The sequence below is a fragment of the Emys orbicularis genome, chromosome 1 (assembly GCF_028017835.1).
Source record: "Emys orbicularis isolate rEmyOrb1 chromosome 1, rEmyOrb1.hap1, whole genome shotgun sequence".
NCBI lineage: Eukaryota > Metazoa > Chordata > Testudines > Emydidae > Emys > Emys orbicularis.
In genome coordinates, this window is record NC_088683.1 from 122,496,761 (window position 1) to 122,519,494 (window position 22,734).

General features: G+C 41.3%; 1 protein-coding gene across 1 annotated transcript in view; it reads left to right on the top strand.

The window, feature by feature from the left end:
• PIK3C2G (phosphatidylinositol-4-phosphate 3-kinase catalytic subunit type 2 gamma) overlaps nt 1-22,734 on the top strand; it is a 321,727-nt gene that overhangs the window by 99,675 nt on the left and 199,318 nt on the right. Inside the window, exons 14-15 of the mRNA XM_065420952.1 lie at nt 349-479; nt 4,247-4,435. Coding sequence (XP_065277024.1) covers nt 349-479; nt 4,247-4,435 — 320 coding nt within the window. The remainder of the gene's footprint in view (nt 1-348; nt 480-4,246; nt 4,436-22,734) is intronic.

Here is a 22,734-nt window from a genome sequence, read left to right on the forward strand (position 1 = left end):
TGATCTGGACTGAAACTTTGCAGCTCAGGCCCATCTCTAGTTAAAAACAGGGAGGGAGAAGCCTTTAACCTGGAGTCCCATGCAGACCTAATGAGCTCAGATACACTGGGTAAAATCCTGGTCCCATTAAATTTAAAGGCAAAACTCTCATTGACTTAAATGGGGCCAGGATTGTCACCCAATAGTTTTGAGTAAAATTCATTCATACAATAAACGCCCCTTTGCAATTATTCTGTCTCCCTTTCCCCCTTATTGTTCACATTTCTTCTACATATTTAGGACACACAGATATCTGAGAAACCTTTTATACAAATTTATATGTAAGACATCTATTTTTTTTTTTTATAGGTTGACTTTCCAGAAACTAATTTGGAGTTTATTAAACCTGAGCCTGAAGAGAAAAGAGATGACCTTGAAGAGCCAGCTAAAGAGTGCTTGAAGCATGTAGCAAGACTTTCACAGAAACATTCTCTCTTGCTGTAAGTGCACCCAAGTCTTCCTGCTTACATCTGGCATGCTGTGCATAACGCCATCAATCACTCTTAAATGTGTTCAATTCTTGAAATGCTAAATTTCCCACCTATATAGCCTGATTTCATTCATTTGATGAAGTAATACTTCTAGATGAGAGGAAAAGGTGGCAATAAAGCTAAAACAAGCCCCCTGAAGGTGAGAATGCCTTTCTATAGCTTAGAACACTTTGTCTCTATTCTTTTATCTTTTCTGGTTTCCTTGGCACTAGACGCAAACTGCTGATTTGAAGCGCAAACATTTGTCTCGAGCTATATAATTTCCAATAATAATAGTATTAGCAATTTTAAAAATTGGGCTGGATAAAAACCAACACCAGTAAATAATAATGATAAACCCATACTATTAGGCCATCGTACTCACCAAGTGGCATACAAGCATTAGAAAGGAAATCTGTATCATGTTCCTCAGTAAACAAGGAAACAATTATGCAGAATTTAGCTTTCACAGCAGGCGTATAAAGAATAAGTAAAACAAAACATGTTGTATCATCTACTCAGGCAGATTGGTAACCCTAGACATATGTAGGTTATATTATCAAGTAGCATTATGTACTGTCTAAAATAACAATTATAGCGAGAACCACAGTGGGGTTAGTGGTATCAATGCTTGCATTATACAAGTCACTAATGCTTGTTCATTAATCCTTCACCACAGGCTAAAGATGTCATAGTAATGCAATAAATAAATATAAAGTCTCTTTTTAAACTTCCCAATAATGTTTTGTTATACACATGTAAAGGAGGAAGTTTTCTTTACTAATTTTATTTTTTTGGGGAAAAGATATTTATTGAGTTATACATTTCTGTTGGCTACAATAAACTGCTAGTATATTTAATGTTACTGTCTTTTCTCATTTCTAAAGAGACGGTGTGATTTAAGTTTCTTTGCTTTCAATCACTGAGGGCTGTTAAGCAGGATTGGGGCTGGTCAGTACTTGGAGGAGAGTCTTTTAAGGAAAACATAGTTGCTGCGAGAAGTGACATTGGTGGTTCAGTAGGCAATCATTACTTCCAAGTTAGTACAGAACCAAAACTATTTCAGTATGGTGCTCAGGGTTGTCAACTTCTGGAGGGGACATTCTTTTGATCAGATTTATAAGTGAGATCATGAACATTCATGACGAGACACAATCAGGAGGGTCATTTTAAATGGTCCATCTCTCTCTCTCTCTCTCTCTTTCTCTCTCTCTCACAAACACACACACACACACACACACACACACACATCTTATAGCTTCATTTCTATATTTTTTAAAAAACCGGTACTAATTTTTTTAAAGTTTTTTAAAAGCTTTAACTGTGTTTTTTTTTTCTTTTTCGGTTCCATTAATAAAAGTTAAACGTTTTTTTGTTTGTTTGTTTATTTTTTTACGGTGGTTGTTGCAATCAGAGTAAGCCAGACCACGCTTAACTGCTTAATGTTGTAATAGTGAAGAAGGGTTGGTTAACATCTTATCCCTTGTGGGGCCCAAGAAATCTCCTTATCAACACAACAATCCTCGGATGTTATATATGTGCAAAGTATTATTGTCACCTAGACTGAACATCTTTTCAGACATAAACTTTTATTATGACAGATAAATCTAAAACCTTTACCCCGATCAAATCTTTAAAGTCAGCCATTAAACAAGACAGTAACCCAGCAAAACAAGATAGGAAAGAGAAGAGTGCCCTGTCACTGAAGAGGAATGGGGCAGATACAAGAAAGCATTGGGCTTTTATCTAGCCATTTTTAAGCTTTAGCTGATTTAATCTGAACAGACTGTCATGTTCAGGAGATGCTGTTGGGAAACTAGAAAATCTCTTAAAGTCAACATGCAAGAGGTATCCTCTAATTGCACTGTCTCACTGAATGCTGTTGGAGGGTAAAGGAACACATGACAGACCATCAAAAAGCTAAAGCTTTATCTCCTCTGCAGTGTGTGGCGTGCACACTCCCTGCACACAAACACAAGGATTGCTGGCTGCTATTATTGTGAGCACTCTGTGAATTGTTGAGCTACACTAAGGAGATCATGGATCATGCTGCCACTACTTGTATCTGAAGCTTAAAATATATTTTTTTTATTATAATAATTTGCTTAAAACTACTACTACTAAAAAATGACAGTAGGTAAAATGTCTTTTTCGCGGCCCATGTCACTATAATATCTGAGCATCTCACACAATTATGAATTTATTCTCCTCACACCCCTCTGAGGTAAGGAAAGCAAATTGTCTTTCCTCACAACACTAAACCCCATGTTTATTGTTTGTACTGCCATCACCTATTCCAAATGCCTGGCAAATTCAAAACTGATTGAAGGAAACCTTTTTTCACATAATGCACAATTAACCTAAGGAACTCATTGCCATGAGATATTACCAAAGCCAAAAACTTAGCAGGATTCAGAAAGGGATAAGCTATTTATTTGGCTAAGAAAAAGTTGTTCTAGCAAATCATGGGGGGAAGTGTTTAGAAATGGATGCAAGCATTCATGTTTCAGGGCTTGATTCAACTTCCAACTATTGGGAGTGAGTAGAAAATTTCCCTGAAGGCAGGTTATGCCATTACTATCTACAGCAGGGATTTTTGAACCTTCCTCTGATACCTTTGATGCCGGTTACTGTCCAAGACGGGATGCTGGACAAGATAGATGAAATCATGGGTCTGATCTAGTGTGGCACCTCCTATGTTCTTTCAGAGCCTTAGCGATATTTATAATGTTAATTATGAATGTTGTCTATTTGTAATGTATTGTACATTTTTAAGGCTTGTTTTTAGAGCTTGAATTTAAACGAGGATTGCCTGTTTACATTAGCAATTTTATCTTGATGAAGTTTTTGTTTGTTTGTGACGATACTGAACCCTAAGATTTAATGAGGCTATTTGTTTTATGGACCAAGAAAAGGCATATGAATTGTTGGCGCATTGAAGGGCATACGGTACACATTAACCTGGTGTTCTTTTCATTGGCTTACTGATTTTTGCAATATTGGGGGATGCCAAGGCATTTCATTAATAGGACATTTGCCCCTCTCTGTGAGGTAGGTGGCACTACACCCATTCTGCAGATGAGTAAAATGATGCACAGCAGGCCAGACTGGTTCCTTGAAAGAGGCTTGGAAAGTGAAAGGAGCTTTCTTCCTACCTTTCCTCTTTGCACACCCTGTGCAAGGACCAAGAACAATTGTGTGTGTGTGTGTGTGTGTGTGTGTGAGAGAGAGAGAGAGAGAGAGAGAGAGAGAGTAAAAAGGCCACATGTTTTCTAAGTCTCATATCCTAGAATGTATATGAATGTTCTCACCTGAGTTGATCAGTGGTGGGGAGCGGGGGAGTGAAAGTTGACTAGCTGTGTTATAATCAGTAGTTGTCACCACAGTTAATTAGAGATGCTATAGACTAGGCAGTGGATATGACAGTAATTTCTCTGGCCAAAACTGCACACGCTGAAAAACAACTGTAGAGAAAAAGAGAGAGAGCACGCAAGCTTGGCAAAGTGAAATATCTGTATGTGCATCTCTTTTGAGAGTTCATCTTTATATGTCCCAAGGCTGACAGATGCAGATTATAAATATCACTTCTTCTTAAGAGCTGATGCACAGAAAATGATATCCCATCCCAAGGAGAACAAGTAGCTAGAAAGCAGTGCCCTCTCTTTACAATAGTTTGCTGCTACACAGGGCTCTGGGTGGTTTTAATTTCAAACTGAATTTCTAATCTTCTCTTCCAGGTTGTTGGAGCAAGAGAGAAGATTTTTATGGTTTTATCGTTCCTACTGCAATAATGAAAACTGTTCCCTTTCTTTGGTACTGGGCAGTGCCCCCAGTTGGGATCGAAAGAGCATATCAGAAATGTACACGGTGTTGAGGGAATGGAGCTTTTCTAACCCTTTGGAGGCACTTGGGCTTCTGACTTTCAGGTAAGAGAAAATTAACAAAGTCAGAAAATAAGAATAAACAGACTCCTAGTCTGCTGATTGATTCAGCACTTTGAGTTGCTCAGTATAATACCAAGCTTTGGTTCATTGACTGTCTGCTTTCAGCTTTGCCTCTGTATCAAAATGAAGATGTAATTGGAACTCTTGAGCTGACCTTCAGTTGAATGCGCTGGCCCTGCCTTCTTGGCTGAGAAGTTCGCTATTTTCCAGGATAATGAAAAGCATATTTCATTCTATATGATGGATTCATTCAGTTTCTAGTAACAGGTGATCAGTCAGATACTTAAGCACTTATACAGCACTTTGCATCTTAACACTGCTGTACAGACATAAAGTGAGTAATGGAGATGGGGCTGAACCATGTTCCTAGATAAGGGGTGGGCAAACTACGGCCTGAGGGCCACATCTGGCCCTTCAGACATTTTAATCCGGCCCTTGAGCTCCCACCGGGGAGCAGGGTCCAAGGCTTGCCCCGCTCCAGCCATGGAGTGGGGTCGGGGTCTTGCCCCGCTCTGCACGTGCTGTGGCTCTGCGTGGCTCTGGAACCACGGCCAATGGGAGCTGCAGGAGTGGTGCCTACAGACAGGGCAGCGCGCAGAGCCACCTGGCTACCCCTCTGTGTAAGAGCCGGAGGGGGGACATGCCTCTGCTTCCAGGAGCTGCTTGAGGCAAGCGCCACCTGCACCCCCTGATCTCCCTCCCGCCCTCCCAACCCCTCAGTCGCAGCCCGGAGCACCCTCCGGCACCCCCCCCCCCAGCCCCAGCCCCACTCCAGAGCCCACACCACAGCCGGAGCCATCACCCCCCCCCCCCCCCCGCACCCCAACCCCCAATTTCGTGAGCATTCATGGCCTGCCATACAATTTCCATACCAGATGTAGCCCTCGGGCCAAAACGTTTGCCCACCCCTGTCCTAGATCAAGATGCTACCTCAAAGTGTACCTCTAGAACTGACCTTTGCCACTGGCCCCTCTTTCCGTAATAGAAATATCACAAACTTTGGGGCAATTGAGAACTGGCTTCTAATGTTGCACTCTCATTGACTTTCAGTGAGAGCTGGATGCCTTTTGTGCAACAGAAAGTGTCTCTGCTGTTGAGGGTATCTTTTAACCTGTGACATACATAATCTCCAACGAAAAGAACCTGTGTCAGCAAATGTATTTTCTCAAGTTATTTTGGGGGAGGGGGTTGTTTTAAAGAAATCTGCATGTGAAAATGTCACACAATTGGACAAAATGAGGGTGCAAATGATGCATTGTCAAGACCTTGCTTGTCTGGGTGTTGAGCTTTCTATGATTAAACCTGCAAATCCTGCTTTGCAAACTGACTTACTAGCTATAAACCATGTCTTTAGAAAAGAAATGAAAAGGAGAGGTTTTGGAGACTTCACCTAAGCCCTTTGCCCAGTGAGTAAGGACTTCATGCCCTCATTACTCATTTACAAAAACAGATACTTAAATATATATATTTAAAAATAACCACAGATGATCATTGCCTTCCAGCATTATTCTTATCCCCCCCCCTTCTTTGGTTTAGGTTTGAATCCAAAGTATTAAGCTTCTCCACATACATACGAATATCTCCTATGGAAATTTAATGGGAGTTCTGCATGCAAAGATCTTGAAGGATTAGGTCCTTAGTGCATGGAAAGCCTTTTGGAACATTTGTGATTGTGCTCAGGCAGTGTATGTGTGCATACCATGTTTGCCATCATTGCAATATTTTTGTGCTTTCATGACTTACCAGAGCACCCTTTTATTTCATGTTGGAACAAATACAATGACAAGCACCACATTGATGTTCTCTCTCCAGACTGGCAAAAGTCTTAATGGTGATTTAGGGGACACACCAAGCTTCAAAAACAGAACCTGTTAACTAGTTCTGGCTACACCTACAGTTGGCATTTCTGGAGACAAAGGGCTCAATTCTTCCTTGAAGCTCCAGCTCTGCATTGGATGTGGTATGCAGTTTTATAGCCCCATCAGGTGCTCCAATTGCCGGGTGACTCACATTGCCTGAAAGCCTTTCACAGAGCACAGTTGCTATGCCACACTTTTATGATATGTCTTCACTGCAGTCCTGATGTGTGGTTGCAGCAAATATAGGCACACCCGAGCTAACTTTGATCTAGCTAGATGAAAGCTAGCTTGAGTAACAATAATATGTTAGCTGTTGCAGCACAGTTGGCAGTACAGTCTATCCTCCTGAGTACAATCCCACCCAGAACCCTGGGTACCTACTCGACCATGTCATAGCCACTGCTGCTGTGACTACATTGTTGTTGTGACTCAAGCTAGCTTTTGTATAGCTAGATCAAAACTAGTCCAAGTATTCCTACAGGAGCCACAATCGCACCTTCCAACTGTGGCACACCCTTACATGGTGCAATGTACACGCCACTCTGAGTCTGTCCCACTCTGCAGGTTGGCACGGAAGGGTGGACTGAGGTCATAACTCGGACTCCTCCTGTGCAGCCTGTGGAATGGCTGGCCAAGAGTAAATACTTGTGCTTGGGATTTGAGGGGGAAGGTTCCCCTAATTACAACCTTCACAGGAGACATGCGCACTCTGGTTTATATTTTACAAACATGTTAACAAAAGAGACCGGGGATCTCAATAGAAGTCTTCTTTTCTTTAAATATTCTGACTTTAAATATTTAATGTCCCTAGCATGTTACATGTGTGTTTAAGACCAACTGGGAAGCTGTCTTTGGGGATTAAATGTCCATTTTAAAAGGACCAGTTTCAGAGATGGCTGAACTGCTGGAGGAGGGGGTGGGGGTTCAGCTGGCTGGGATTGTGGTGTCTTGTTTTTAACCTATTAAATAATTATCAGTTAAGTAGCAGCAGTGTCTGTATTGCTAACTTAGTTTCACATTCCCACTCTGATCTTCAATCAGTTTGGACTGTAGGTGCATTAACTAAGCTGTTTGTGAAGGCTTGCTCTACTCTGGTCTGCATTATGCTTGGCTCTGGCAGTTTTTACCCTCTGCTCCTGATTTCTCAGAGCAACAAAATGTCCTCCTAATTTCTTTTGACTAGAGATTAAACTACAAAAGGATGTCGTATGCAAACAAAAGGTGAGGTATGTGTAACAGAAATGCTTCTTATCTCAGCGTGTGTTTTCTCATGTGATCCAATAAGTATTCTCCATTTAATTAAAAAGTTGTTTCATGAGGACTGGAAAGCTCAGGGCTTGATAATGGGATCTTTGATCTCTGGGTTGCTAGTTCAAATGTAGTCCAATGTGATGTTAATCAGAAGTCATTACCATCTGATGATTGTTCAGTGGCTTGTGTACATGAAATGAGTTGGCTGGTCTCTGCCTGGATAAATTTCTACATCACAGAAGTGCCACAGCACCTGTCACTATTTGTTATGTTTATTCTCAGTCTCATCCAAGAAACTATGGGTCAAGATTTTCAGAAGTGACTAGTAATTTTGGGTGCTTCAGTTTTTGGTTGCTGTAGTTTTGGGGTGCTCAATTTGAGACATCTTAAGGGACCTGATTTTTCTGAGGGTGGGTGCTCAGCACTTTCTGAAACACAGGCTGGGTACCCAAAAATCTCTAGTCACTTTTGAAAGCCTTGGGCTAAAGAGACTAAATTACCTGTAGGGCATGGCCTTCTCAGAGCAAGGTAAAAGGACGTTTCCTGAGCACTAAGCTCACTTTTGCAAAGGGGAAGAGGAAGGAAGAGAAGTCACAGAGACAACATCTAATTGTCTTGATCGCAAGAAGTCAGTACATCCCATGTGATTTAGTGAGAGTTGCAGATGCTCTGTGCCACTCAGGATCAAGCCCCAATGTTCAGAGCACATAATACAGCTCTCTCTGCAATATGGTGTAACTTTAAAATTAGCTGCTCACAAGCCAGTTAAGTGTATGTTTTAATAGATGCATCTCGTTCTTCTGGCACGCCTCTCCCTTTGCTGACTATCTTCTCTACTTTACAAGCACGACTCCAGGCAGACTAATAATAAGCTAGTCATTTATACACTAGAAAAGGAGAACTTTCATAAACTGGAAACATATTCATGCTACGTTTCACAGATAAATTTAGTAGCAGTCTTGCATCCAATACATGCATCAAGCATGGATTCTTAGGGCCTCCCAGGAGCCAGTCCTTAAAAACCAATTTAAAAAACATTGAAGAGCTCTTTAATGAAGGAAGGAGGGTAGAGAGCAGAATAAGATTTTACGCTCTTAGTTTTACCTCTAATTTCAGGGAAGGTTGATTACAAACTACTGTCTGAAAAATATAAATTTTCCCCAAGGCAATGGGTAGAAAGCTGGTCCCTCCTCCCCTGCACTGCTTGCTGCTGTTCTATGCATTTCCACCTCCATTTTCATCATTGGCTTCCCTTACTTACCTTCCTTGGGAGAAAGCCAAGATTTTAGTTGAACTTTAACTTCTCTGCATGGCACACCAGTCAGGGAAATGATACAGGCACAGTTATTGTGGTGATGAAGAAAAGCCAAATGCAGTGTTATAAATGCCATCATATACGTGGCGGGCACACTTATATGCTATATACATGTAGGGCAGGTGCACCTAAAAATTGTCAGGTTATTTTGCTTTTCAGATTACATAATGTGGTCTGCTATATTTTGTATATATGAACACATTAGCTAGCCTGAAAAAGAAAATAACTAGATAACAATTTTGAGTGTACATAAAATATCAGAGCTTCACAGCACCCAGCAACGGCTCCCCACAGAAGATATAGTACCAACTTGCTTTTTACCACATACCTGCAATGCAATTCCAGCCATGTGATGTATTGCAGCTAGGCAGCCCCGATACTCACCTAAAATTAAAAAATAACATCAGAAGAACAACATACCAAATTCTCCAGCACAGTCCAAGCTTTGTGCCAGCACTGGAGAGTTGACATTTGTTGACAAAGGTTCAGTGGGGTGGAGAGAGAAAGTAGATGGTATAAGAGAGAGAAACAGATTTTCCTGCCAAACTATGGGCTGCACAACTGCAAGGACCTAAGGACTAGAATCCAGGTCGGGGGAGCCTAGGGTGGCTGAGATTCCCAGAGTGCCACCAAGAAACCATGCAAAGGTACAGCCAGAGAGCATCATGGAGGGTAGGCACTGCAGGAAGTACCGCCCATGAGACTAAGAGTGATAGTATCCTGCGGCCCTGTGATTGGCCAAGTGCCCCTACTTAATCCCTGTGGTTGTCCCAGGAAGTTTTCTGGGTATCTACACAGACCTTGGCCTGCTGCAGTGCCAGATTTTGCCTTGTCTCCTGATCTCTGACTGCAGCCTGACTTCAACCCTGACTCCTGCCCCTCGATTCTAACCCAGTATTCCCTCTGATACCTGGTCTTTGACCCCAGTCTGACTCTGATTCTGACTCTTGTTTATGGGACCTGGCCCTGCGATTCCTCCAACTCCTGCCTGTTGACTCCTGTTCCTGGTGGACAGACCTCAGCCCAGCTGTGACTACTAGGCCAGGCCACCTCCACCCTACTTGCTTACAACAGGAGAGTAAGGAGGAGTATGAACCCCTCTTATATCCCTCTGCATGCTAAGAGGATCTTGACTTCAGGCACATGGGGTAAGAGGGTTTATGTTCCTGCTTACACCATTCCCAGAATAGGGGTACGTCTATACTTACCTCCAGGTCTGGCGGTAAGCAATCAATCTTCTGGGATCGATCCCGGAAGTGCTCGCCGTCGACGCCGGTACTCCTGCTCCACGAGAGGAGTACGCGGAGTCGACGGGGGAGCCTGCCTGCCGCGTCTGGACCCGCGGTAAGTTCAGACTAAGGTACTTCGACTTCAGCTACGTTATTAACGTAGCTGAAGTTGCGTATCTTAGTTCGAAGTGGGGGGTTAGTGTGGACCAGGCCTAGGTGGGCAGAGAGGGGTGGGAAATGGACAGTCCTGGCTACTTGTTGACCAGAGTTGCTGAGCCAACACTTTTTCTAGACCGGAAGTAAGTTGTTACCACCCATGCTCAAAGAGGAAGCAGGATTAGAATTGATAGGGTTTTGAGTCTTCTCTACTGGGCTTTATGGGTTCCTGCAGAGTGAGCTGCCAGGAATAGTGTTTTAATTGCCAGCTGCTTTGGGAAAGAGGTTCTGGTTGCTCTCAAAAAGAACCTTAGGCTAGTGGGGTTGCAGTGCCTCAACAATAACAGATGGAAGAGAGGATGGCCAGTCTCCTTTAGATACTAAAGGGGGTAGGATGTTATTGGAAGGCCTTGAAGATACCAGTGCTGGATAAGGGCCCCTGGTGTTTGGTCGGGCAGTGGGGTGGGGGTAAGAAAGGGAGAGTGTTTGGGATAAGATACGTCTCTGGAGATTTGAATTCCTGATCTTGAACATCCAAATGAACATTAAGAAGTCAGTTTGTGGACAGCCTCTCTCCTTCTCTGCTGCTGGATTTATTTTGTGAATACCATAGTTACATGAACCCTACAATATGCTGGGATCCCCAGTTTTTGCCCCTGTGACTATTAGAGATTATCCTTGTAAAGAGTATAAGGGAGAGATGTTAACACGATTGTCCTGGAAAAATAACAGTATCCTTAAACTTCCCTGCTTCTCTTCTTAGTCACAATATCCTTCTTCACCTCCTGATTGGAACCTGATGTTAGTGTTTATTACTTTACTAGATATAGTGGCTAATGTGTCGCATCCCAAATGTGACTGCACTATAGAGCTGGGTAAAGTTAAGTGTAGTCTAATTGGTAAAAGTGTATTGAGACTTATGAAAGTCACTTCACAAACAATAGTAAGAATATGTGGTGCAAATCCAGATTGACTTCAGTGGAGTTGGTTCAAATTGACCCTGATGTAATTAGGAATAGAATCTGCCTGGTTCCCTCCACATCAATAGCAGAATGCCCAATGAAATAATTGAGTAAGAAGCAGTTGGATTGTATCTTGTCTGTTGAATCTCTTTTTGATTCTGAAAATTATTGTATATGTATGTATGGAGTAGAATAAACACAGGCTTATCTGCCATGTAAACAGGGATGTTACTACACATCATTTGGTAGTTGTATTTAGATTTACAGGACAGACAAACTATAAAGTCATGAAACTGCTATGCATTAATGTTTTAATAGACAACACTACAATAAGTAGCACATCATTACTGAGGTATTCAATAGTCTTTTCAGTATCTTTAACTTTGATTAAATCTTTTGGTGGCAAGCACACATAGTTACAATGGAAAACTGTTCTGGGTGACTTGCAGTCTTTGTGCACAGATATGCAAAGGTAGGCAGAAAGCTAAACACCTAAGGACCGCCTGAAGGTTGTGTAGGTAAGATGGGAGGACATTTGTTGTCCTCTGGAAAAATAGAAGATCCTAGCCCATGGATGTTTTCAAATGGAAAAGCCTTATTAGAAAATTTATTCCTACCCCTCCTCCTCTATCAATCATAGAAATGCAGGGCTGTAAGGGATCTCGAGAGGTCATCTAGTCCATCCCCGGCGCTGAGCGAGGACCAAGTATAACTACACTATCCCTGGCAAATGTTTGTCTAACCTGTTTTTGAAAACATTCAAACCTCCACAGCCCCCACGGAAGCCTGTTCCAGAGCTTAACTCTCCTTACAGTTAGAAAGTTTTTCCTAATATCTAACTGAAATCTCTCTTGCTGCAAATTAAGCTAATTTCTTCTTGTCCTACCTTCAGTGGTCCTGGAGAACAATTCATCACCATCCTCTTTATGACAGCCCTTAACATATATGAACACTGTTATCAGGTCCACTCTCTCGGTCTTCTTCTCTGAAAACTATGCATGCCCAGTTTTTTTAACCTTTCCTCATAGGTCAGGTTTTCTCAACTTTTTATCATGTTTGTTACTCTCCTATGGACACTCTCCAGTTTGTCCATGTCCTTATTAAAGTGTGGTGCCCAGAATTGAACACAATACTCCACCTGAGTCCTCACCAGTGTCAAGTAGAGTGGGACACACAACCTCCCGTGTCTTACATATGAAACTCCAGGTAATTCACCCCAAAATGATATTAGCCCTTTTTCAACTGCATCATGTGGTTGGTTCATATTCAATTTGTGATCCACTATAACTCCCCCAGATACTTTTGAGCAGTACTACTGCCTAGCCAGTTATTCCCCCATTTTGTTGTTTGGCATTTGATTCTTTTCTTAAGTGTAGTACTTTTCACTTGTCTTTACTCAATCTCATCTTGATGAGATGACTCTTGAGCAATAGTCAACATGGTTTCTGTAAAGGGAAATCGTGTCTTACTAATCTATTAGAGTTCTTTGAAGGGGTCAACAAACATGTGGACAAGGGGGATCCGGTGGACATAGTGTACTTAGATTTCCAGAAAGCCTTTGACAAGGTCCCTCACCAAAGGCTCTTACGTAAATTAAGCTGTCATGGGATAAAAGGGAAGGTCCTTTCATGGATTGAGAACTGGTTAAAGGACAGGGAACAAAGGGTAGGAATTAATGGTAAATTCTCAGAATGGAGAGGGGTAACTAGTGGTGTTCCCCAAGGGTCAGTCCTAGGACCTATCCTATTCAATTTATTCATAAATGATCTGGAGAAAGGGGTAAACAGTGAGGTGGCAAAGTTTGCAGATGATACTAAACTACTCAAGATAGTTAAGACCAAAGCAGATTGTGAAGAACTTCAAAAAGATCTCACAAAACTAAGTGATTGGGCAACAAAATGGCAAATGAAATTTAATGTGGATAAATGTAAAGTAATGCACATTGGAAAAAATAACCCCAACTATACATATAACATGATGGGGGCTAATTTAGCTACAACGAGTCAGGAAAAAGATCTTGGCGTCATCGTGGATAGTTCTCTAAAGATGTCCACGCAGTGTGCAGAGGCGGTCAAAAAAGCAAACAGGATGTTAGGAATCATTAAAAAGGGGATAGAGAATAAGACTGAGAATGTATTATTGCCCTTATATAAATCCATGGTTCGCCCACATCTCGAATACTGTGTACAGATGTGGTCTCCTCACCTCAAAAAAGATATTCTAGCACTAGAAAAGGTTCAGAAAAGAGCAACTAAAATGATTAAGGGTTTAGAGAGGGTCCCATATGAGGAAAGATTAAAGAGGCTAGGACTCTTCAGTTTGGAAAAGAGAAGACTAAGGGGGGACATGATAGAGGTATATAAAATCATGAGTGATGTTGAGAAAGTGGATAAGGAAAAGTTATTTACTTATTCCCATAATACAAGAACTAGGGGTCACCAAAAGAAATTAATAGGCAGCAGGTTTAAAACAAATAAAAGGAAGTTCTTCTTCACGCAGCGCACAGTCAACTTGTGGAACTCCTTACCTGAGGAGGTTGTGAAGGCTAGGACTATAACAATGTTTAAAAGGGGACTGGATAAATTCATGGTGGCTAAGTCCATAAATGGCTATTAGCCAGGATGGGTAAGAATGGTGTCCCTAGCCTCTGTTCGTCAGAGGATGGAGATGGATGGCAGGAGAGAGATCACTTGATCATTGCCTGTTAGGTTCACTCCCTCTGGGGCACCTGGCATTGGCCACTGTCAGTAGACAGATACTGGGCTAGATGGACCTTTGGTCTGACCCAGTACGGCCTTTCTTATGTTCTTATGTTCTTATGTTCTTATTTCAGACCAATTCTCCGGTTTTCAAGGTCATTTTGAATTCTAATCCTCTCCTCCAAAGTGTTTGCAACCTCTCCCATCTTGGTGTCATCTGCAAATTTTCTTCACTCCATTATCTAAGTCATTAATGAAAATATTGAATAGTAGTGAACCCAGGACAGACCCCTGCAGGATCCCACTAGATATGTCCCCCCAGTTTGACAGCAAACCATTGATAAATACTTTTCACTATTGTATTTCAATCAGTTTTGCACCACATTTTCCTAGTTTGCATATGAGAATGTCATGGGGGTGTATGAGTCAAAAGCCTTTACTAAAATCAAGATATATCACATCTACAGCTTCCCCTTCCAGCCAGTAAGCCAGTAACCCTATCAAAGAAAGAAATTGGGTTGGTTTGGCATGACTTGTTCTTGACAAATCCATATTGACTATTCCTTATAACCCTATTATCCTCTACGTGCATACAAATTGATTGTTTAGTAATTTTTCCAGTATCTTCCCAGGTGTGAAAGTCAAGCTGACTGGTCTATAATTTCCTCGGGTCTTCTTTGTTCCCCTTTTTAAAGATAGGTACTGTGGCTTTTTTCTCCTCCAGTCTTCTTCTCCAGTCACCCTGGCACTCCGATCACGAGGCATATTATAACCAAGTGGCGGATGATGTCGAATTTGGCTTAGCCAGGGGCAACTTGAAGCCAACATTCCGCACCATTCGCAACCTCAGCGGTCAAGAGGTAGTCACTACAAACGGCATCCTGAACGACAGCCAAGGCCATCCATGTAAATCAGATGATGACATTCTCTCATACTGGGTGAAACATTATCACAATGTCCTGAACCATTCTCCAGCTGCCGCTTGTTCAGAGCTGGATGATCTGGCAGTCACTGCGGTTCCAGATCCAGACATTTGTACTGATGCACCAACATTGGATGAAGTGAAGTGTGCCATCTCTAAACTGAAAAATGGATGCGCAGCTGGTGCTGATGGCATCCCCTCAGAGCTGCTAAAATGTGCTATTGATCCTGTAGCACAATCACTTCTGGTCACCTGTTGTCTGGTGTGGAGAACTGGAACCCTGCCAACCTCCTGGAAAGATGGTATTGTGATCTCCCTCTCTATAAGGGCAAGGGACCACACACTGAATGTAAAAGCTACAGGCCGATCACCTTGTTCTCTGTTCCAGGGAACGTATTTGTGCATGTTTTGCTAGCACGCCTGGAGCCTTTGCTACATCAGAAGCATTGTCCCCAACAGTCAGGCTTTACAAGGAACAGGTCCACATTAGATGCCATTTTGGCCCTTCGCTTGTTGTCGGAGATACATCGTGAGTTCAGGAAGCCCCTGCACATAGCCTATGTTGATCTTAAGGTTGCATTTGATTCAGTAGACTGTGTCGCATTATGGAAGGCCTTAAAGGGCGTAGGTGTCCCTAACACTCTGCTGGACTTGATTAGAGAGCTGCATAATGGAACTACTGCCCGTGTTCGTCTGGGGAACCGGATGTCAGTGCCTTAAATGAGTATCTGGTGTTAGGCGGGGATGCATTTTGGCCCCTGCACTTTTTTGTCGGGCAATGGATTTCGTAATGCAACATTCCGTCCGGTCCATAGGCATTGAGATCGGTGATCTCTCACTCACAGACCTTGAATACGCTGATGACATTGTTCTTTTACTACAGAGCCTCGACAGGTTTCGTGAGGCATTCCAGCATATGGAGGAGGAGTCAGCTAAGATTGGTCTCCATGGTCTTCGTGGTCAAAGACAAAACTGCAAAATCTAGGACAAGGTCCACCTGTGACTCCAATCTCTTTGAACAACGAAACTGTCGAATCAGTTTCCAGCTTTTGCTATCTGGGTTCTATACTTACCAGCTCCTTCAATTCTCACATGGAGGTTCTCCGTCGGATTAGCATTGCAGCATCTGCCATGGGCCATTTACAACAGATATGGAATCATCATCATCGTAGTATGACAACCAAGTTCTGGATTTATTTGAGCTGTATCCTTCTCATACTGTTGTACAGCTGCGAAACATGGACACTACGCTGCTCAGACTGGACAAAGCTGGAGGCTTTCCACACAAAAAGCCAACATCGTATATTGGGCATAAAGTAGAATGACTTCATTTGTAATGCAGATGTTTATGGTCGCTTGGGTGTACAGATTACTGGGGCCATTGTCCACAGGCAGCACCTTACATTTTTCTGACATGTTGCAAGGATGCCACAAGACATTCCCGCGAACGCTGTTCTCCGGGTGGCATGTAACATTCGGGATAAAATTCCACCAACCGAAGGGTGGAGGCAGCCCAGAGGCAGACCCCCTATTACATGGGTTCATCAAGTCTGTTCTGATGTCGGACTCTCAGACCGTCAAGCCTTTGCGATTGCACAGGAATGGACCAAATGGCGAATGATCGCTACGGCTGTCTGTCTGGCTAAGCCTTGAAGAAGTAGTAGTAGTCTTCTGGGATGTCACCCATCACCATGAGTTCTGAAAGATATGATAATGGTTCCAACATTGTTTCAGCTAATTCCTTAGATACCTAAGATGCATTTCATCAGGTCCTGCCGACATGAATACATCTAACATTCCTAAATATTCTTTAACCTGTTTTTTTCCCTATTTTGGATTGTGTTCTTTCCCCCTTGTTAATATTAATTGTGTTAAGTATCTGGTCACCATTAACCTTTTTAATGCGTATTTTACTTCAAGAAGGCAGAGGTGTTTAGTTAAGACTGATGTTGTCCATTATTAGCTCTCCTTCCTCGCTAAGTAGAAGACCTATGCTTTCCTTCATATTTCTCTTATTCCTAATGTATTTATAGAACCTCATCTTATTTGCTTTTTATGTTCCTTGCTAGGTGTAACTCATTTTGTGCCTTAGCCTTTCTGATTTTGTCCCTACATGCTTGTGCTATTCTTTTGTACTCATCCTTAGCAATCTGTCCATGCTTCCAGTTTTTGTAGGATTGTAATAATTTTCAGGTCATTGAAGAGCTCTGGATGGAGCCATATTGACCTCTTACTATTCTTCCTATCTTTTCATCACATTGGAATAGTTTGCTATTGTGCCTTTAATATTGTCCCTTGGAGAAACTGCCAGCACTCCCTGAACTCCTTTTCCCTTATGTTTTCTTCCCATGGACTTTACCTATTAGTTCTCTGAGTTTGTTAAAGTCTGCTTTTTTGAAGTCTATTATCCTTATTCTGCTGCTCTCACTCTATCTGTTCTTTAGAATCCTAAAATCATCATGAAATGCCTTCCACCTTCAGATTCCTTATCAATTCCTCCCTGTTAGTCAGAATCCAGTCTAAAATGACTGTCCATCTAGTTACTTCCTCCACTTTCTGAAACCAAAAATTGTCCTTAAAACATTCCAAGAACTTATTGGACATATTGTATTTTGCTATATTACTTTTCAATGCCGGATATAATTCCCAGTAGTGGAAATATCATATATTAAACTGATGTATGCTTGATCTTAGGATATGTCTACACTAGGAGCACTTTACTACTATAGAAATATTGTCATACTATACCAGCAAAGCACTCCTAGTGTGGAAGCAGCAATACCAGCACGAATGCATTTGTACCAGTATAGTAAAACCATGCCCTATGAATGAAACAAGCTATTCCAATAAAAGCCCAGCTTTACCAATATAATTGTGTTTGTGCTAGAGACTTCTGCCAGCACAGCTATGGCATTCAGTGGTCACAACTCTTCACACCACGACTGACGTATCAATGCCGGCAAATGTTTGTAGTATGGACATAACGTTAGTCAAAAGGCCACAAAAATATGTAAAAAATTGAAGTACAAATGCAGTGACTAAATTCTGCCCTTTTAAAGATCTATGGGCTAAATTAATACCTATGTAACTCAATAGTGAATTTTGCCCCTTGAGCCCAACTTGAAAACGTTGGGTCGTATGTATCTCTCAATCTATGGGAGCTGCATATGCAGTCTGAGGGTCAATATTAGGGTTGTCTGGCTGATCTCTATGCAGAGCTTGGAAACAGCCAGTATTCACCCATACACTATAAGTGGCACTTTTAAAAAACTACTGTAATGTTTTTTAGAATTTCAGATTTTGGGGGCTTTTTTTAAAAGCAAGTCCCAAGCTGTTAAGGGAAACTGGGACTGGGCATTGAGATTGGGGAAGCCTAGGACTGCCTGGGAAAGGAGATGGGGACTGGGAGCCGTGGGGACAAGGGGCAACTGAGATCAGATGATGGTCTCAGGAAGGAGACAGTGACTGGCAGAAGAAGGGAGTGGAGGATGAGGGGAGACAGATCTGACATCGAGCTGGGGTGCGGAGTGAGAACTGCACCTGGCAGGGCAAAGAGTCCGGACAAAAAGCAAGAGATGCAGTGTGGGAAGACTGAGATTAGATGAGGAGTCTGGTACTGAAAATCAGTGTGGATGGAAAACATGGGGAAGAAAAAGATGACTAGAAGGCACCATGGTGGATGGGGACCCATGAGAGAGGAAACTGGGACAGGCTGGGCATGATGTCTGGGGACCACATGAGGGAAACTGTGAATGGCTGGACAGGGAGATAGAGAGCCACTGGAAGAAGACGGAGTGATTGGGGTGGGGTGGAGGAGATTAGAACGAGATCTGGTTGGGGACTTTTCAACAATATTTTTTTGTTGGGAAATGACAGTTTGTTGAAACTGCAACTTATTGTGGGAACATACCAGTTTCAGTGAAACATCTGTCCACAGATCAAGAGAGAGACCAACCCCAGAACTGATCAAGTGGCAGAGGTCTGGATTTAGAAGTTCCAATCCTGTTGATGAACTGTGTGGGTGTCGATATGATACCATGTGATGGAATTTGTTTTCAGTTTTCTTTTTTAAGAAAAACTAAGAAATTACACACACAACCTACATTATTCTGGTTGCAATGTCAAGCATTCAAATGTTGAAATGTCAGAACTAAGATTGCCTGCGCAACCTTAATTTGACACCCTTGTGTAAGTGCATTGTGATAAATTCTTTAGTTACATTAATGAAAAGTTGCAAAGTCAAACACTCAAAGTTAGGAAATGCCAGAATTAAGGCATTACAACTGAAATAATAGTAAAAAATCAAATGTCCCTTTCACCATTTATACTGCTTGTTTACTTTCTGTACTGCATTCAGTCCAGACAATGAAGCTAGACTGGTGAGTTTAATTTTCTAATTTTCATGTATTAGCCCAAAGCTGCTTCAATATTTTGTTTACAGACCTGCAGAGGCATGTTGAAATGATAATATTTTAAAACAACAACTAGTTTGCATTGTAAAACAAAAAAAAATCTAAACTTGGGGGGGGGGGAATTCTGTTCTTGTTAAATTCTGTAAATCTCCAGTCTCAATCTATTTATAAATATAAAAAAGCACAACAATAAAGCTTAATTTTGTAACCTAAATCTTAGTTCCGTATCCATTTAAGTATTTGTTTACACTTCTGGGTGCCTTTGTAGGCATTTATAAAGCACTCAGCAACATGGTATCCTACACTTCTTGGAGTCCTGAGGCTCTAGGAATCAATGTATTGATTATACTGGTCTGGAAGTGTAGTTGTCTACATTTCTGACAAATATTATATCCTTCATTTCATGGCTCAGATTTGCAATACTATGTGGGAGAACATAGCAGAATGTAAATTGTTTATACAAAATGAGAGCTGGGCTTACAGCACTGCATGGCATATGGTAAACTTCTCATTGGTGGCATGCCCCTGCCAGAAAGGTGGCACGTGAGATGCCTCTCTCTTCACTAAAAGGAGCATCATATGCTATAAAATACTCCAACCTCTACAGTAAAATATTTCCATCCTATTTACCTAACAAATATGTATGAGGTCTCCAACATATTGTTATTTGAGATCATACATTAAAATTAAGACTATTTTATCTGTTACAAATGAAAACTAAAGATATGCATTAGTTGTAATAATTGATTCCTAGATCTAAAAGTCTCCAGGGAATGTCACAAATTCACATGAAGTCTCAGCAGTGCTAGGTTTTTTATTTGGATCCGATTTAGCTGAATGATGTGGCTCGAGATACATTTCCTTTCCGGATACCCATATGAGGAGAATCAAGAACAGTTCTTACTTCCAAAGCAAATTGCAATTTGCTTACTTAGCTTAAAAACCTGTTTCAGATGTCAGTGTAAAGTCTGAAAGGAGATACAACTACATTAAGGGATGTTATAAACAGGAACGTGGTCAATTATTTTCAGTAGTCAGTCAGGAAAGAATAAAACATTATGCGTTTAAAGCAGCAGTATGGACATTTAGGGGAAATACTAGGGGAAATCTTATAACTATAAGAATACTCCAAGTAACAGTACAAGCTACCAAGGAAAGATTGTTTCCTATGCTACAAAATGCTGTTAAAGAGTAGATTTGACACCCATGGTTTATGTATTACCTTTTACCAGTAGCACTGCCTATATGCAAGCCAACTACAAATATATGGAAAGGCAGAGTCCTTGCCGTGAAGTACACACTACCTGAAAAGATAATGAAGAAATAGAACAAAAGTAGGAGAAAGGAGTATATCATACAAGTAAGGTGGTCAAGGTGATTGGAGGATCAGGAATAATTTAGGGATGACTGAAATCAGTCCTGACACAACGCTTGAAGATTCACTAGAAGACTCAGGGCTTATCTACGTGGTGAGTTACTGCACAGTAAGCCTGACTGTGAATCTGCAGCATACAAACTTGCCATATAGTAACTCACCATGTAGACAAGCCCTCACTAAAGGACCCCTCTCACCTAAATGGTTTACATGGCTAGAAGAAGCTGGAATTTCTAGTAATGCAAAGGATAGGTTTATAAAATCATGACTGGTGTGGAGAAAGTAAATAAGGAAGTGTTATTTACTTCTTCTCATAACACAAGAACTAAGGGTCACCAAATGAAATTAATAGGCAGCAGTTTTAAAACAAAAGGAATTTTTTTTCACACAATGCACGGTCATCCTGTGGAACTCTTTGCCAGGGGATGTTGTGAAGGCCAAGACTATAACAGGGTTCAAAAAAGAACTAGGTAAGTTCATAAAGTATAGGTCCATCAGGATGGACAGGGATGGTGTCCCTAGGCTCTGTTTGCCAGAAGATGGGAATGGGCGACAGGGGATGAATCACTTGATGATTACCTGTTCTGTTCATTCCCTCTATGGCACCTGGCACTGGCCACTGTCGGCAGACAGGATACTGGGCGAGATGGATCCTTGGTCTGACCCAGTAGGGCCATTCTTAGGTTCTTAAGTTTTTGATTCACATAGGGTTTCTGACCCAAATCGTAATGTTTTTAAGAAGTAGAATATAAGAATGCTACATAAGCATTGCATAATACTGATTGAGTTTTTCATTGTGGAGCTAATGTTTCAAAGGATGTTGGATGTTCATCCTAATCTAAATAATCCTGAAATACAGATAAATAGAAAAAGAATCAGCACCACTAAATGCTCTATCTGTGGCCCCAAACAGCCCAGAAATTCAAGAGCAGGGATGGTTGTTACTGTTTGGATTGAACAAGTTGTCACTTGGTTAACAAGATTGGTCTATTACTCATTCCCTCAGAAAGGTTCTGCTTGACCTCAAACTGACCTTCATATATACAAGCTGAAGGAAACCGTTTAGTAACTGAGAGCAATACAGAATCTCATCCAAAAACAGAGTGGTAAGATCCATGTTTGCTGAAGCAAGCTGCCCTCTAGATTTTTACTGCAGTGTGTACGCCTTTCAGTGCATTGTGACACTAAACATATCTCCTTAAAATAATTTAGAAACATAGACACATTTCACACTACAGCTCTTAGCAAATTAGTTTTAAGGAATCAAACCATTAGCAGTTGGATTTTCTGGAACTGTTCAAATAAGAAGGTTTCTTGTTCTTCGTCTGGCTGGGGAGAAACCAGAATTTTGTCATCATAACATTTCACATCTTCGAGCACTGACTGCTCCCAAGGACAAGTGGTAACTGAATAATAACATTTTCTGCTTGACTTGGTGCCTGTATAGAACATATTTCACTCTCCAGTAACCTGTTGAACCAGGAGAGAGGGAAAGGGAGGTACTGATTCCCATACTATCTGTGCAAGTTTGGCTCACAACCCTTTGGAGCAATTGCGTAGTTTGATGATAGAATGATAAGGGGATTTGTGATCTTCATTCAAATACATTTTTTCTAAATAACTATGTAAAAATTAAAGTAGCAGCTTCAAATTCATAGTATGTTGCCTGACATTAAAAAATAATTAACTCTTGTAAAACAGACCAATTTGGGACTAAAATGATCATTTATTTATAAAACACCCCCTCCCTGCTCAACAGGGCATTCTGAGCACTACACAAACAATTACAGACAATATTAAAAACATCATCAAATATGCACCATAAAGATAAACAAAATATTAAAAAGCCAAACACAGTGGTATAATTAAAAAATAGTTTGGAAGGGATGTGCTACAGATGGGCTATGAATGCAGTGCAGAAGCCAGGGCTTTCTAACAGGTCCAAAATATAGTCATTCCATTTTTTTTAATTATTTGAACACACACAGCAATTTGATTATCAAAGTGTGTAGGGTTTTCTGGTTTATTATTTTTTAAATTTGATTATACTTAAAAGTACCTCTCTAGAATTCCAGGATACCCAGACACTTCTGCACAAAAA